We start from the raw sequence: 16,422 nt of genomic DNA, 5'->3' as shown, positions 1-16,422 counted from the left end.
GAAAATGTTACTATAGATTATAGACTATAGAAAATGTTCCTATAGATTATACACTCTAGAAAATGTTACTATAGATTATAGACCGTTATGGTTGGTTTTGAAATTCTGGAGCAGCCAAAGCCACTTGACGCATTCGTCCAATCAATCATAACCATCGAAAGTAGGACTACAGCAGTAAGTGGTCAGTGCACATTAGCGGTGTATTGACAGAAAGTAAGCCGAATGAGACAGAGCCAGTCTTGTAACTTTTTTCAGTTTTCAAAATGGTTTTTTTGCGCCGAAGCAAATGTTTTCTGGTCCGGATTCCTTTCGGAGCCGGTTGGCGTAAACCGCTTCATATCAGCCATTTATCAAACGTCAACGGACCAAAAGCACAGAGCAGGGAACGTCACAACGAACAATCTCAAAACAGCGTTTCCCTGAAGCAGTGTGAAACGGTGTGAAACAGCTTCTCAATCTGTTTTCTCTGGTTTGGTGGCTGTGTCCCCGGTGATATACTAGAGCTGAAGATCTTTTATTCTGTCGGGCTCGGGCCTTGTCGGGCCAAACTTTTAAGGCCAGATTAAAGCTCTACAGTGATACCCAATCAGCAGAGATATGTCTGTAAACTCGTGGTAATAAAAAGGCAGAGCGCACACAGCACAACGCGTTGCTAGGTGTTGTCGTGGCTGAACGTGGCCCAGTTAACTCTGCACACTAATTATTCAGTTTGTTGGTTGGTTGAAATAGTTTCAGCCCAGGAGGAATGTCATTAAGAACAACAAGAGACCAAAACCCTTAGTTCATTCATTTTCTTCTACAGACCCGAGCAGCGTCCTCCAGTCCAGACACCAGACAGACCAACGGGACGGAGCCGTTGCCACGGGCGCCGTCTGAGGGAACCAACAAGTCGACCACGGGATGGTGGAGCACCGGATCTGAGGGGAACGGTCACAGAATTCATGTTGCTTAAAACTTTGTACTTAGAGTCAATGCAACACACACACACACACACACACACACACACACACACACACACACACACACACACAGACAGACAGACAGACAGACAGACAGACAGACAGACAGACAGACAGACAGACAGACAGACAGACACACACACACACACACACACACTTACTTTGTATCCGTTTATTACAATTAAATCACGGCAAAATCGGTTTATTTTGGGTTCATACTACTGTAGTAGTGGAATTCATCATAGTCCTGAACTCCATCCAGAAAACAAGCATTTTAAAAGTTGTCTGCTTGTTGTCTTGCGGACAGACCTGATAAAGTATAAAATCTGACTTTTTGTTAATCTGCATCATGTTGTTATTTTGGGATAATTGTTATACGTTTATTGCAATAAGGTTAATTTGTTTCACTATATGGTCCGCTATAAAATAACATATATCTAGTCAGACAATAATAAATAGGTCTGACTAGTCCACGCAGCATTCCTGGATGGGAGAACAACCTGCTCTGGTTTATTGGCATTTCTTTAAACCAATCACAAACGTCTTGGGGCGGGGCTAAGCTCCGGACGGAGCCACGGTGCCTCTGCTGAATAGCCTCAGGAAGGAACTTGTTTTGGTGGAACATGTGTACGTGCAAAAGTAGTTTTCGTCGTGCGAGAGAAAACTCAGATTGGACAGATAGTCTAGCTAGCTGTCTGGATTTACCCTGCAGAGATCTGAGGAGCAGTTAACCATAGTCCTCACAAATCAGCCGGAGGTTAGAACGCCAACACAAAGACAGAGGAAGGTCGAGCATATGGAGAGTATCTGACCTGTGACGGTGAGCGTGGTTCCATCTCCGGGCACCAGCATGAGTCCGTTGATGTAGACGCAGTAGTAGCGTCCGGCCTGCTCCAGGGCGGCGCTGGAGATGTCCAGCAGACACAGAGTCTCACTCTGTGCAGAGACAGACCGGCCGACGCCGATCACTCCGAGGCCGCCGCTCGCCGCGCCCACACGCAGCCACGCCACCTGAGAGCACTGCCCCCCCATCTTAGTGATGTCACAACTCAGGGTGACCTTTGACCCCGGGGTCACAGACACAGAGGGCGGAGTCTGCACGAGGACGGCTCCGGCTGAGGCTACACACAAGCACACTAACACACGCATGCACGCACGCACATACACACACAAACACACGCACGCACGCACACACACACAAACACACGCACGCACGCACACACAGACGCACACACACACGCACGTACGCACGCACACACACACACACACACACATACAGACAATGTTAAACACACCTAATATTTCAAGAAAGAAGTTGTGATATTTCAGAATAAAAGTCGTGATATTTCAGAATAAAAGTCATAATATTTCAGAATAAAAGTTGTGATATTTCAGAATAAAAGTTGTGATATTTCAGAATAAAAGTCATCATATTTCAAGAAAAGTTATAATATTTAATATTTATTTTATGTAATATTTAATAAAAAAAATAATTCAGTGCTTTTTTTTGCTGTTTTGGCATTTTTCTCGCCGCATTTGACATTCATTCAGCTCAGCCAACAACGGCTCGGCTGCTGCACCTCAGATTTATAATGTAAAATAATTAGGGCTGGGCAAGTTAATGCGTTATTTTTGCATTAACTCATTAATTTCAAATTGAATGTTCTTATCACCGGAGTACTTCCTGTCTGAAATATCACCTAAATGCAAAACAAACCATTGATACCAGCAAATCATTCAACGAAACAAACAGTGGCGCGTCGGCAGACTACGTTAGATGCAGCGTGTGGGAGAAGTATAGATCAACAAAGGCAAGAGAAGCTAACAAATGCCATAGTGAAGTGGATAGCTACAGACTGCAGGCCCATTAGTGATGTGGAGGACGTCGGTCCCATTGACAGTATACAAGAATGGACCAGCAGGTCCCGTGTCTCTGGACGGAGACCAGTGAAGTCTCTTTCCCGGTGATGGCTGAGCGTTACTGAGCAGCCTCCAACTGAGCTTGAAGACGTAGATGTGACGTGAGCAACCTGTCTGAAAGTTGGAAGTCTTCTGGTAGCTGTGCCAAGAGAAATCTCAATCATTCCCAATCTAGCAGAGACGGAGAGCGTAGGTATATGTAAGGAGATAACATAGACACAGGCTAATTATTGATCACTAAAATGATAGTTAACATTAGTAATTAAACTTAAACAGCTAATGGAAGTCCAAACTGCCTGAGAGCTTCTCCTGTACTATACGGTAATTCCTCTACTATGAGACAGTAAGTCTCGTGGTTATGACCCAATCGTTAGCCTATTTTTATAAAAACGTCTGCTACGGAGCCATAACGTGAGCTACAAGGTAATGGAGCCTTTTATACATTGTCGTGTTTCTTTAGAAATAAACAATGGACAAATAGTCTTTAAACTCTTCAGATGTAAAGTTATTCTCTGTCAAAGTGACGTCAGAATGAATGGCAGTCAATGGGATGCTAACGGGAGGTGATGGCTTAGTAGCATTAAAATGGCGCCATAGGAGCTACGGGTTGTGAGGAGACGCTGACCCCCTTGGTCGGTCCGAGAAACATTCTGAGAATCGCAACAAATGACGGCAGGTATGAGATTCCCTCAAGACGCACCATCACAAGAAGAATACACCAGTTGTTATGAAAAGGAGAGGCCTGCAAAAGCGACACCTTTACAACATGTTCCTCTCACTGGGGACTACTGGACATCACTGGGTAACCATCATTACCTCGGAGTTACAGTGCATTATATTGATGAACAGTGGGTGCTGCATTCACATTAAGGCATGGATACCCGGCCCGAGCCCGACGGGTCCCGACGGTACCCGACAGGCCGGTGCTGGGTTCGGATAGATATTTAGAAATGAGGGTCGGGCTCGGTCACATCAACGCGATAAGGCATTTGTTGTAAAATGGTGCTGTGTGTGTGTGTGTGTGTGTGTGTGTGTGTGTGTGTGTAAAGTGGGCAGAAGAGAGCAAGAGAAAGATGAAGCAGACGTGTAGATGTGACCGGAGCAGAGTTGGTGGAATAAGTTGAAGTTTTGTACACAGTGTGTGTGTGTGTGTGTGTGTGTGTGTGTGTGTGTGTGTGGTGTCCGAGATAAACTCCAGACTGAAAGTTCATTCATCTGCTCACCAGAAACGGGATTTTAACCCCGATGTTATTCATTTTATAAATGCTGATGACCTCATCTGTTGACATTTCCGAATGCCTTCCTACAGCTGCTTAATAAAAGCTTTCACACAAACACACGTACATGTCTGTGCATGAGAAAAAAATGAGATTTTAACTGTGTCGGGCTTGGACACAAATTTCTTAATGCCTGTCGGACGCAGGCCGGACTCGGACAGAAAGATTCGGTCCGATCCGGACTCTAATTCACATGCTCTGACTGTAATGAAAACAAAGAGACATTATGCTGAAACTTTGGTGCTTCCTCTCACTCTAACAGGGACATTTGAGTCGATTTGACTCAAATGACATTTGAGTCGATTTGACTCAAATGACATTTGAGTCGATTTGACTCAAATGTCATTTGAGTTGGGCAACGATTAAAACTTTTAATCGTTGCCCAACCCTAAAAATAATGTAATATAAAGCCTGAATACATGTTATATAAATATACAGATTATACAGAATGATTTATCTGATATATAATGATAATGATTGAATGTTTTCTCACCGCAGAGCGAGCTGAGACAGATCAGAGGAAGCAGCTTCATGTTCAGACCTCTCGGGGGGGACAGGATGTTAAACTGTGTCATCACGGATTACTTAAAGGTCAGTCACACGGCGACAGGAAGTGACATCACTCAGCTCACACTGAACAAAGTCAAACATCTTTCTGGTCAAACTGTTACTTATTTATGTAGCACCTTTCTTTTTTTTTAACCTGTCCTGCCCTGCAGCCTGGTGTACAGTATGAGGAGTACTGAATACCTACTTTTTTACATTAACAAGAGAGTTTTAATATTCTACTTTGTCTGTTTTATTATATATTTAGTTATGTTATGATTTGTCACCGAGCGGGACAGGGGGACAGAAATGGGCAGTGGTGTAGTCTACGTGATACCAATCCAATCCAACTTTATTTGTTAAGCGCTTTAAAACAACCAAAGTTGACCAAAGTGCTGCACAGAAGAATAAATAAGACATCATAAATAAAAGATATAACATTATGACATGAGTAAAAATAATAGCTGCGCAATAAAAAGCAATCTAAACAATTAAAAGAAGTAAATAAAGTTGACATCTTACTAGGTGTCAAAGGCCACAGAGAAGAGATGGGTTTTAAGACGGGATTTAAAAACAGACAGAGAAGAGGCTGTTTAACGTGCAGAGTAGATCATTCCCTAATTTAGGAGCCGACACAGCAAAGGTACGGTCCCCTCTGAGCTTCCGCTTAGTTTTAGGCTCACTCAGGAGCAGCTGATCCTCTGACCTGAGAGAGCGAGTGGGGATATAAGGGCTTAGAAGCTCCGAGAGGTAGGGCGCAGGTATACGCAGTATATACGCACTAAGAAACCTCCAGGATTTCCATATACCCACTTAAAATTGCCCAATGACACGTAACAACATACTTTCCATTATATGTTTAATATATTTTGAATTGCCATCAGTGTTTTCCTTCACATAGGCTAAATAAAGGTATTTCCACTGTAAATTGTTGCATTAAAGTGTATCTGAATGAAGGAAATTAAGTCTTTGATGCTCAAAATTTCCCTGGGGGAGGACACCCAGACGCCCCACTTCAATATGTCCATTCTGGTCCATATATTTATATAGTACTGTACTGTATATTTATTGCTATATGTTTGTAAATATTGTAATTGTCAATGTACTATGGACCTTCCATTTGTGTCCTGAATGAAGTTATTATTATTATTATTATTATTATTATTATTATTATTATTATTATTATTATAGTACAATATACCCACTAAACTACATTATACTACCCCCTGGAAATGGGGGTGGGGGGCACACACACACACACACACACACACACACAAACACCACACACAGACACCACAGAGAAGGGGCCACACCTGCAAGAGATCGGGATCATCATGAAGATTTTTATAAAGTGATTTCTTTGCTAAACCAGCTAATAAAATAACAGCATTTCAGTTACACAGTTTCATTTTTAAAGATTTTATTTTGTGGGCGCCTGCTCTACCAGGTGAGCTATCCGGGCGCCCACTTTACTTACATTTTTGACAGTGGTTTTACAATAGCTTAAAATGTCAGCTTTATTACTGCTGCAGGTGACATTAATTGATCTACATGAGTGTATATATTCTGGATCAAAACCAAAATAACAGTAATCAGTGTCTATTTTTCAAACAAAGACAATGCTCATTAAATGTGCCGTAGGTAGAATGTGAAGATCCAGGACTTAGCCAAAATATTGACAACTTCTCAGTCCCTCCCCCCTTTCTGCTAAAGCCCAAAACGGTCTCCTAAGCCCCTCCCCCCACAAGGGAGAATGAATGTGTGTGCGTGAGCAGTGATTGACACGCAGTTAGACACCCCCCCGCCCTGATTGGTGCATCTGAACAGGGAGCTGTGGATTTTTGCAAATCTCACTCCAGGCTGTAGGTGGAGCCAGAGGAGCCGGATTATTTTTTTTATAAATGACCTGCTTCATGTAGTTCTGCTGGAACATAGGGTCAGTTTCAGCAAATATGCCAGAAAGTTAGTTTTATAAGTCTTACCTACTGCACCTTTAAGACCATTACATTTAAATCAATACAGTGCAACATTGTAAGCCATCATATTCCATAGCAGGGAATGTTTCACATAATAAGAATGATGCAAATTAAAAAACAATTTAAAATTAACATTTTTTTAATTTTTTTTTTTTTTAAGTTTCATTACTGCTGACACCCAAAGAATTGGTACTGTTGAACCATCTCCTCCATGCCCAAACAGGTGATTCTGTGTTCCTGGGTTTGACACTCAGCTTCTGTGGGCCAGTACTCGATCCAGGTTCTCTCTCCAAGCACATACTGATACCTGAGGAAAGCACAGTGAAACATACACATCTGTAACACTGTTACACAACACTAACCCTTATGTCCTCGGCTCATATTTGACCCATTTTCACAAAGTTTCCACATCAGAAATTTGGGTTTCTTTCAACCAACAAAAAGTGCAGAAAAAATCGACAAAAACTTCGGTGAAAGTGACAAAACGGTTGCAAAAAGTGAAAAAGACAACGAGAAAAGCTACAAAAGTGTTGCAAAAGACGACCAAAATTTTTACATTTTGACCCAGAAAAACAAAAATTTGCGATCGACAGGAAGACAACACGAGGGTTAAAAGCCTCTTCACCTCTTCCCACAATCACTATCAACAGTGACAACACACACTCGAGTACAAGAAAGGCTTTGATTTACTAATAGAAAATGTTGAATTGCAAACTCCACACACATTCACACAAAGAACAAACTTACGATCGATGGTCATCTTTGTCAATATCTTTGGACGTGCCCATGATAAGGTAGGTTTTGCCCGTCTCCAGATCTAAAGACTTCCGGCAGTGGGGATAACGGAGGAATGTGCGCTGTTTATCCTGAGGATCCACATCAAGAGTTCCTGTAATTCAAGTATAGCAGAACAGAGAAAAGGTAAGGATTAAAATAGCTAACGGTGCATTACAAAACATTTGTGTTGTATTCTCACATTCCCAGTGAAATCATGCTTAAAGAAATAGTTGGACATTTGGGGAAATACTTATTTGCCTTCTTGCCGAGAGTTAGACTGATACCTCTAATGAAACCACTCTTATGACTGCGTAGCTTACATGCAACTTAGCTTAGCACGAATACTGAAAACAGGAGAAAACGGCTAGCCTGGCTCTGCACAAAGAACTAAATCCACCTTCCAGCACTTCTATTTTTGTTTGTTTAGTCCGTACAACAAAACGACAATTTGCAATATATTTTATTTTTTTTGAAAGATTTTTTGGCAATTTTAGGCCTTTATTTATATAGGTCAGCTGAAGACATGAAAGGGGAGGGGGGGGGACGACATGCAGCAAAGGGCCGCAGGGCGGAGTCAAACCCGGGGCCGCTGCGTCGAGGAATTAGCCTCTATATATGGCCGCGCACTCTACCAGGTGAGCTACCCAGGCACCCGACAATTTGCATTTCATAAGGGGGTCAACTGGTCAATTTCTTGGCCAGGACCAATAACCTCTGGAGTGTCCGCTGGTTGCCTGACAATGCAAGCTAAGTTAGCTGGCTGCTAGAGGTAGCTTCATTCTCATCTAACTCTGCAAGAAAGCATTTAAAAATCTTTTTGAACAATCATTTTTCTGTCTGATTGGAAACATCATTGAGGGCGTTTTCACACCTGAAAGTCTGAACCCTCATCAAGTCCTGCCGTCATCACATACTTATAATATATATATATATATATATATATATATATATATATATATATATATATATATATATATATATATTAGGGCTGTCAAAATAACGCGTTAATTTCGATTAATTAATCTGAGAAAAAATAATGCGTTAAAAAAAATAACGCAGATTAACGCAGATTAATCTATTCCATATTGAGGTTTGACCCGGAGCCGTTCTAGCCTCCATTGGACTGTAAAATGAAGGAGGGAGACGAGAATGTTCTGCCTGGATCATTAACTGGAACATTTACTTGTAAAAATCTTCTTCCTGCCAACCCTGGCTACCGAAATCTGGAGCCACTGATATGTCTGCTCTTCTCTCTGGTGCTCTGAAGACGATACAGACAACACAAACACCGCTGCACGGGACGCTAGTTAACACTATACTCAACAGCAGCTAACGTTAGCCTACCGCTAGCTAGTTAACACTATACTCAACAGCAGCTAACATTAGCCTACCGCTAGCTAGTAGCTGGATTAAACACGGTTACAATGCTGACAGCTAACGCTGAACGGTGTAAAGTGTGACTGTGTTTTACTGTAGAGGACTGTGTTTTACTGTAGAGGACTGTGTTTTACTGTAGAGGACTGTGTTTTACTGTAGAGGACTGTGTTTTACTGTAGAGGACTGTGACTCAACAGTGGATTGTAACAATCTGCCGAGCTGCCGTCGGAAAAACAACACAGACGGTGTGTTCAATGAAACTGGTAAACTACAGCTTCGTGGTGCATTTGAAGTTATTGTAAATGTCCTTGGTGGTTGTTTTTGTCGTTTAACAGCAATTTACTAGTGAAATAAGTTACTGTTATTGTTATACATTATTATTAAATCATTTAATTTTGACCATATGGCCTTAGCAATAAACAAGCCATTCTTTATTGTCACCGACTGTTGTTTAGTACCCTTTGTTTTCTTTTCTTTTTTTACTTTCTTAAAAAGTATCGGTTCAGGCACCATTAATTATGTATGTGATTAATTTCGATTAATTAATCACAGAGTCTGTAATTAATTAGATTAATTTTTTTAATCGATTGACAGCCCTAATATATATATATATATATATATATATATATTTATGTATATAATTGATTGGTTTGTAGACGGGCATCCCCGTCCTCTCGTATCCTCTCTCTGTGTCAGAGATTACTACCCTACTGACTGCTGCTCTCCCCTACTGACTGCTACTCTCTCCTACTGACTGCTACTCTCCCCTACTGACTGCTGCTCTCTCCTACTGACTGCTACTCTCCCCTACTGACTGCTGTTCTCTCCTACTGACTGCTGTTCTCTCCTACTGACTGCTGCTCTCTCCTACTGACTGCTACTCTCTCCTACTGACTGCTACTCTCCCCTACTGACTGCTGTTCTCTCCTACTGACTGCTGCTCTCTCCTACTGACTGCTGCTCTCTCCTACTGACTGCTGCTCTCTCCTACTGACTGCTGTTCTCTCCTACTGACTGCTACTCTCCCCTACTGACTGCTGCTCTCCCCTACTGACTGCTGCTCTCTCCTACTGACTGCTGTTCTCTCCTACTGACTGCTGCTCTCTCCTACTGACTGCTGTTCTCTCCTACTGACTGTTGATCTCTCCTACTGACTGCTACTCTCTCCTACTGACTGCTACTCTCTCCTACTGACTGCTACTCTCCCCTACTGACTGCTGCTCTCTCCTACTGACTGCTGTTCTCTCCTACTGACTGCTGCTCTCCCCTACTGACTGCTGCTCTCCCCTACTGACTGCTGCTCTCTCCTACTGACTGCTGCTCTCTCCTACTGACTGCTGCTCTCTCCTACTGACTGCTGCTCTCTCCTACTGACTGCTGCTCTCTCCTACTGACTGCTGCTCTCTCCTACTGACTGCTGCTCTCCCCTACTGACTGCTGCTCTCTCCTACTGACTGCTACTCTCCCCTACTGACTGCTGCTCTCTCCTACTGACTGCTGCTCTCTCCTACTGACTGCTGTTCTCTCCTACTGACTGCTACTCTCCCCTACTGACTGCTGCTCTCTCCTACTGACTGCTGCTCTCCGCTTTGTTTTGTTGTGATGTTGAGAAGCGAGACACAGGAACTTTCTTTCTGGAGAATTTATTCAGAGACAAACTGAAACCTACACTGTACTTGTACTGTATTTACTACCACTTAACAAATAAACTGCTGATGTATTCTCTCCTCTGATAGCCGACAGCTGTCTGCTCTGAGCACTGACACCGTCACTCTCTCTCACGTACAGGCTAAGCACCGAGTTATTCCTTAAAGGAGCTTCCCACGAGGAGAGCCTGCCAGAGCTTCTTGTATTTGGTCCGAAAGTCTGAACCATCCAAAAAATGCTTTCACACTATAAACAAACAAGACCTTGGTTCAGTTTGGTCCAGACTGAGACCACCTCTTTTGATCTGACCAAAATTTGGTCTTTTGATCCGGATCGTGGTCTGAGGCACCTTCTCACCTGCAATTTCGGTTTGGACCAAACTGAAAAGACCGAAAGTCCGGACCTAATGAGGTAGGTGTGAAAATGCCCTGAGATTCAATGTGCCCAAACCATTTCAGAAACAAATTGTTATGTCACTATCACCTTTAATAGAGGAGACACACCAAGCCGATAATCGGCCGTCTGACAGTTTGGCGAGGTCGGTGACTTGAGTCTGTTCGGTGTGTCCCGTGCCGTCGCCCGTCGGTGGAGCCGTCGGCCTTCATTTGGGCCGACCCGACATGTTCAGTCTGGAGAAGGCAGTCGGGACTCGCCCAGAAATGGGGAGCGGATGAGTCTCTCAAAATCTGACGAAAATCTTTTAAACTGACCTTTGTCAATCTGAAATGAAGACAGATTCAGCAACTGCACGGCCTATTTCTCTCTTAAAATGTTTTCAGAAACACGTTTCTGTGAACTATTTTAGTCCAATATGAGATCGTATTCTGAACAAGCCGCCATGACAGACTGGCTGTGAATTTCCGGAGAAAAAAGACCCATGTGACGCGTTCGTCCAATCAGCTGCCGGTTTTCATTTTCTGGGAAATAATCAGACTGTTAATGGAAACAATACAGAGCAGCGCCGCCTGCTGCTATGGAGACGTATTACGTTTCGCGCACGCTCAGAGCGTACGCTCAAGTCAGTGTCTCTTTGGTGTGTTCTGAGGCACTTTTTGGACCTCGGGGACCCGACTGATCAGTCCGACTGGCTTTTCTGCCGACGGTCGGACGTCTTTTTGGTGTGTCACCACCTTAAGGGACCTTGAAAAAACATCAGTGTCTTGTACATTTCAGGCAATTCAAAGATAAATACCTTCTTTGATGACTTCCAGTACCTTCCCTTTGTAAATGTCAGTGGACAAATGTTCTTCAAAACTTTCCAGTCTCACTTTGTACGCTGAGGACAGACAAGTTGTTAGCAGATTGTAAGCTCACTTACTCACACTAACATACAAACATTTTTTGGGATAAAGGTGCTTTATAAATACAATCCATTCACACTCTCTTACCAAAATCTATTATGCTGTTCTGTGTACTCTCACAGATCTTAGCTGTTCGCTGATCATTAGTGATTTTCTCCTTGTTCTGCATACTGCAGTCCTCTGGAAATACACAATAGGCACAACGTAAATATACGACTGATCAAAAAAGCACATGTGGATGTGTGTGGATTAGAGTGCCAATCGGACCGCATTTTTCTGTCCGAACCTGACCCGAGTCTGACACAGTTAAAATCTAATTTTTTTCTCATACTAATGACACATGTACGTTTGTTTGTGTGGAAAGCTTTTATTAAGCAGCTGTAGGAAGGCATTCAGAAATGTCAACAGATGAGGTCATCAGCTCACACGGGGGAACAAGCTCACGTTAACACAGGCGCGTGCCAGTAGCCTAATATGCACGTGTTTTGTTGTCACAGCTACATAAACAAATATTTCGCACACAGGAAGACGGGTGTTAGGGTAATATTTTAAATTTATTTTAATCAAATAAAAATGAACCTTTGCATCAAGTGAAACAGGTCCATTGGCTACCTAATACGCTTTTTTAAATTTAAAATGTTCAATGCCTTGGTCGGTCTGATATGACCGAGGATAATATCAGATACAATGCAACTTTAAGGCACTTCTGCATTTGCAGCACTTCGCCGAACCGGATGCATTGTCCATTAATATTTACAGTCAATGGCTAGAATATCCCTTTGGGGGAGGGGGGGCCCATATCATATTGGGGGGTCTGGGTGTCCTCCCCCAGGGAAGTTTTGAGCATCAACGACTTCATTTCCTGTATTCAGATACACTTTTATGCACCAATTTACGGTGAAAATACCTTTATTGAGCCTATGTGAAGAAAAAAAACACAGATGACAATTCAAAATATATCAAAAATATAATGGAAAGTATGTTGTTGCGTGTCATTGGGCATTTTTAAGTTGGTATATGGAAATCCTGGCGATTTCTTAGTGGGTATACTGCATATCACTGCGTATCATGTAGACTACACCACTGGTACAGCCTCTAAAGCCCGAGACACACAGACAGTCTGGCGAGGTCGTTGACTCGAGTCTGTTCGGTGTGTTCCGTGCCGTCGTCCGTCCGAGGGGCCGTCGGCCTTCATTTTGGCCGATTTGACATGTATAATCGGAGGGGCGGGCACTGCCAGCAGTCAGACTCAATGACCCATCTGATTGGTGGAGAGCTAACCCGGAAACAGGGAGCGGGAATAGCGTGACTAGAGTCTCTCAAAATCTGAGTAAAATCTTTTAAACTGACCTTTGTTGATCTGAAATGAAGACAGATTCAGCAACTGCACGGCCTATTTCTCTCTTAAAATGTTTTCAGAAACACGTTTCGGTGAACTATTTTAGTCCAATATGAGATCGTATTCTGAACGAGTCGCCATGACAGTCTGGCTTTGAATTTCCGGAGAAACCAATCAGCTGCCGGTTTTCATGTTTGGGCGACAATCCAGATTAGCACCGTCTGCTGCTATGGAGACGTATTACGTCTCGTCTCTTCGGTGTGTTCTGAGGAACTTTTTGGACCAACTCGGGGAGACTGATCAGTCTGACTGGCTTTACTGCTGATGGTCGGCCGTCTGGTCGGTGTGTCTGGGCCTTTAGAGCCACTAGCATGGCTGTAGACTCTTTATCTTGTTTAATCTTCTCTTGGCCTTAAGTCCCCCAACTTTATTTAGGTACAATAATAAATTGCTGTAGTTTAGAGACAATGCAGAATAATAAGCCCCACATGATGGATCAATGCTTTATCTCTATGAAGCACCATGTTAGTGTTGGGTTTAGGTGTTCGTTCAATATAACAAATTTATGTTTACAGACAACGGATTAGGTCAGTTTGACATCATCCTGGTTACCTTCTGCACATCTGCATACGTCACTTGTACAGAGACGCATTAGCTCTCCATCTTTCCTCTCTGGATGGTAGAATTTGACGCAATGTATCTCTGCAATGGGAAAGAAAGATTTCAGAAAATACTCTGACATCTATTGGCAGCAATGCACATGGAGGCATCACATGTGTTCAAAGTGTCTCTGAGACTCACGGTTATAGTATTCATAGATAGACACAGCAGCTGGTTGTGTGAATCCCACTTTCAGCTTCTGATGGATCTTAAAAGTGATCTCCTCTGGTCGTGTGTGAGAAACCTGTGGACCAATGAGAGATAGAGAGATGAAAGGAAGAACAAGGCAGAGAGAAATAGTCCAGAGGAAGGAAACAGTGAAGGCTAACCTTATCCAGGTAGATGATGAGTGAGCCTCTTTCTGACAGGACTGTGTTCATCTCATATTTTGGAAATATGCGGGCTCGTCCTTTAGATAACTACACACACACACACACACACACACACACACACACACACACACACACACACACAGACACACACACACACACACACACACAAAACAGACACACACACAGACACACACACACACAAAACAGACACACACAGAGACACAGACACGCACACAGTCAGATAACTTTCTAAACTTTCTAAAACATCTTGTTCCTCCCAACCATAAACACTGACTCAACTGTATGTGGATACATGACGTGTATTATATGTATTGTATATATAATGTATTAAATATGTATTGTATATATAATGTATTTGTGTGTTCTTACTAAGTCCAGGTCAGCTGTGTTAACGGTGAAGCCAGTTGGTAAGCCAATATCCAGGATTGACATAGATGCATCCCTCTCTTCGTCCTTATAACTGTACACAGCATGGATGGAATAATAACAGAAACAAAAAAAAATATGGAGATAAAAAAAGATAAAATCCTTCAAGAATTCAAAATCATGAGAACAACATTTGTTCAGTCATGACTTCTTGATTATACTCACAAAAACTCTATTTTCAGCTTGTATATTTTCTCCCCCTCATCCATTTTCTCTGCAGGAGCAAAATAATGTATATATTAGTGCTGTCAAACGAGTATAATATTTAATCGCGGTTAATCGCATTAATGTCATAGTTAACTCGCAATTAATCACAATTAATCACACATTTTTATCTATTCTAAATGTCCCTTGATTTCTTTTTGTCCCATTAGTTTTTCTCATTTTAATGCTCTTATCAACACGGAAAAGTGGATCGGCCTGGCTTTGACGAGGGGGGGGAGAATTGGCATCAGCTGTGTGCTTGGCCATCAGCTGTGCGCTTGGCCATCAGCTGTGTGCTTGGCCATCAAGTGGTATTTCAGACTGGACGTGCTGCGATGATAGCTCAGTTCACAACCACAAAACACACACATCACTTTGGTCTTGTCAATGGAACCATTTGGCAACTTTTTAAAAGTAAACTTTCCATTCAGAATCTTATTGGCATCCATTTCGGCGTCTCGTGCTCGCCATCCACTCAAAACGTAACATTAGCCTACTACTCTTTGGCCGTCTCCAAGCCCAAACAAGCGTGTGTGGCGTGCCTGTTGTTTTGTTTCCGGTCTAGCGAGATCCGGTGTGGTGTTGTAGTTTTTCTAACGTTACTAGTTTTTGCAACAGCGTGAAAAAACCTATAAAGTTTGCTAGTCCAAAAAGAACGTTAATCTTGTGATAAAAAAAAAAATTGACGCCGTTAAAATGGGTTTGCGTTAATGCTGTTAATAACGCGTTTGACTGACAGCACTAGTATATAGTAATTAAGTATTTTGTTTATTCGTTTCTCATAAGGTAAGGTACCTTATGTTGTTTGTACCTAAACAACACATAACGATGAATAAAGAAAGAGACAGAAAGACCAAATTACCTGGCAGGAGCTGCACTGACAGGTTAAACTTCTGACAGTCACTTTCCTTTTCTTTAGGCAGAGCGTAATACAGAGACACCATCTGGCAGACAGATACAAGTGCATCTTTACATGTGATGAACTCATAGACATCTGTCTTAAAAATATAATCCAAACAAGATTAAACAAATATTTGGTCTTTTATGAGATTCAAAAAAGAGACACTATAATAATTAACTGAGGATAAAACTCAGAACAATAATAACTTGTACTTACTTTCACCGTTGCTTCTCCTGTACCCGTGGCAATTACCGTCACATTCTGGTTTATATCTTTGATCTGTGACACACACACACACACAGACACACAGAGACACACACACACACACACACACACACACACAGACACACAGAGACACACACACACACACACACACACACAGAGACACGCACGCACACACACACACACACACACACAGAGACATATATACACACACACACACACACACACTCAATCAGCAGAAGAAACAGACAGAGAACATCAGGAATGATGATATTAATGATCCACTATGTGTGTGTGTGTGTGTGTGTGTGTGTGTGTGTGTGTGTGTGTGTGTGTGTGTGTGTGTGTTTGTGTGTTTTCTGACTTTAGATGTTCTGGTGGCGTAGTGGTTGTCCCTGTTGAAGTTGAACTTGTCAGGCTTTGACCTGCCCGGCAAAACGATGTCCACATTCAGATCATACTCTGGTTCTTTAGCACTAGTCCAGTACTCCGCTATAGCCTGGTACACCATTATAGTAGCCTAGAGAGAGAGAACGA

General features: G+C 42.4%; 2 protein-coding genes across 2 annotated transcripts in view; both read right to left on the bottom strand.

The window, feature by feature from the left end:
* Nucleotides 1-4,806, bottom strand: part of LOC116064054 — a 7,969-nt gene extending 3,163 nt beyond the window's left edge. The window contains exons 1-3 of the mRNA XM_031319107.2: nt 4,650-4,806; nt 1,772-2,095; nt 805-917 (exon numbers count right to left, since the gene is read on the bottom strand). Coding sequence (XP_031174967.1) covers nt 805-917; nt 1,772-2,095; nt 4,650-4,731 — 519 coding nt within the window. The 5' untranslated portion in view covers nt 4,732-4,806. The remainder of the gene's footprint in view (nt 1-804; nt 918-1,771; nt 2,096-4,649) is intronic.
* A 1,373-nt stretch (nt 4,807-6,179) lies between these two features.
* LOC116064053 (complement C3-like) overlaps nt 6,180-16,422 on the bottom strand; it is a 49,297-nt gene continuing 39,054 nt past the window's right edge. The window contains exons 32-44 of the mRNA XM_031319106.2: nt 16,250-16,405; nt 15,880-15,942; nt 15,625-15,706; nt 14,724-14,772; nt 14,502-14,592; nt 14,109-14,198; nt 13,921-14,023; nt 13,732-13,821; nt 11,868-11,960; nt 11,672-11,755; nt 7,426-7,567; nt 6,692-6,985; nt 6,180-6,324 (exon numbers count right to left, since the gene is read on the bottom strand). Coding sequence (XP_031174966.1) covers nt 6,844-6,985; nt 7,426-7,567; nt 11,672-11,755; nt 11,868-11,960; nt 13,732-13,821; nt 13,921-14,023; nt 14,109-14,198; nt 14,502-14,592; nt 14,724-14,772; nt 15,625-15,706; nt 15,880-15,942; nt 16,250-16,405 — 1,185 coding nt within the window. The 3' untranslated portion in view covers nt 6,180-6,324; nt 6,692-6,843. The remainder of the gene's footprint in view (nt 6,325-6,691; nt 6,986-7,425; nt 7,568-11,671; nt 11,756-11,867; nt 11,961-13,731; nt 13,822-13,920; nt 14,024-14,108; nt 14,199-14,501; nt 14,593-14,723; nt 14,773-15,624; nt 15,707-15,879; nt 15,943-16,249; nt 16,406-16,422) is intronic.

The sequence above is a fragment of the Sander lucioperca genome, chromosome 10, assembly GCF_008315115.2.
Source record: "Sander lucioperca isolate FBNREF2018 chromosome 10, SLUC_FBN_1.2, whole genome shotgun sequence".
Lineage (NCBI taxonomy): Eukaryota > Metazoa > Chordata > Actinopteri > Perciformes > Percidae > Sander > Sander lucioperca.
Note: the sequence above shows the minus strand (reverse complement) of the source record. Positions and strands in the feature narration are given on the sequence as shown.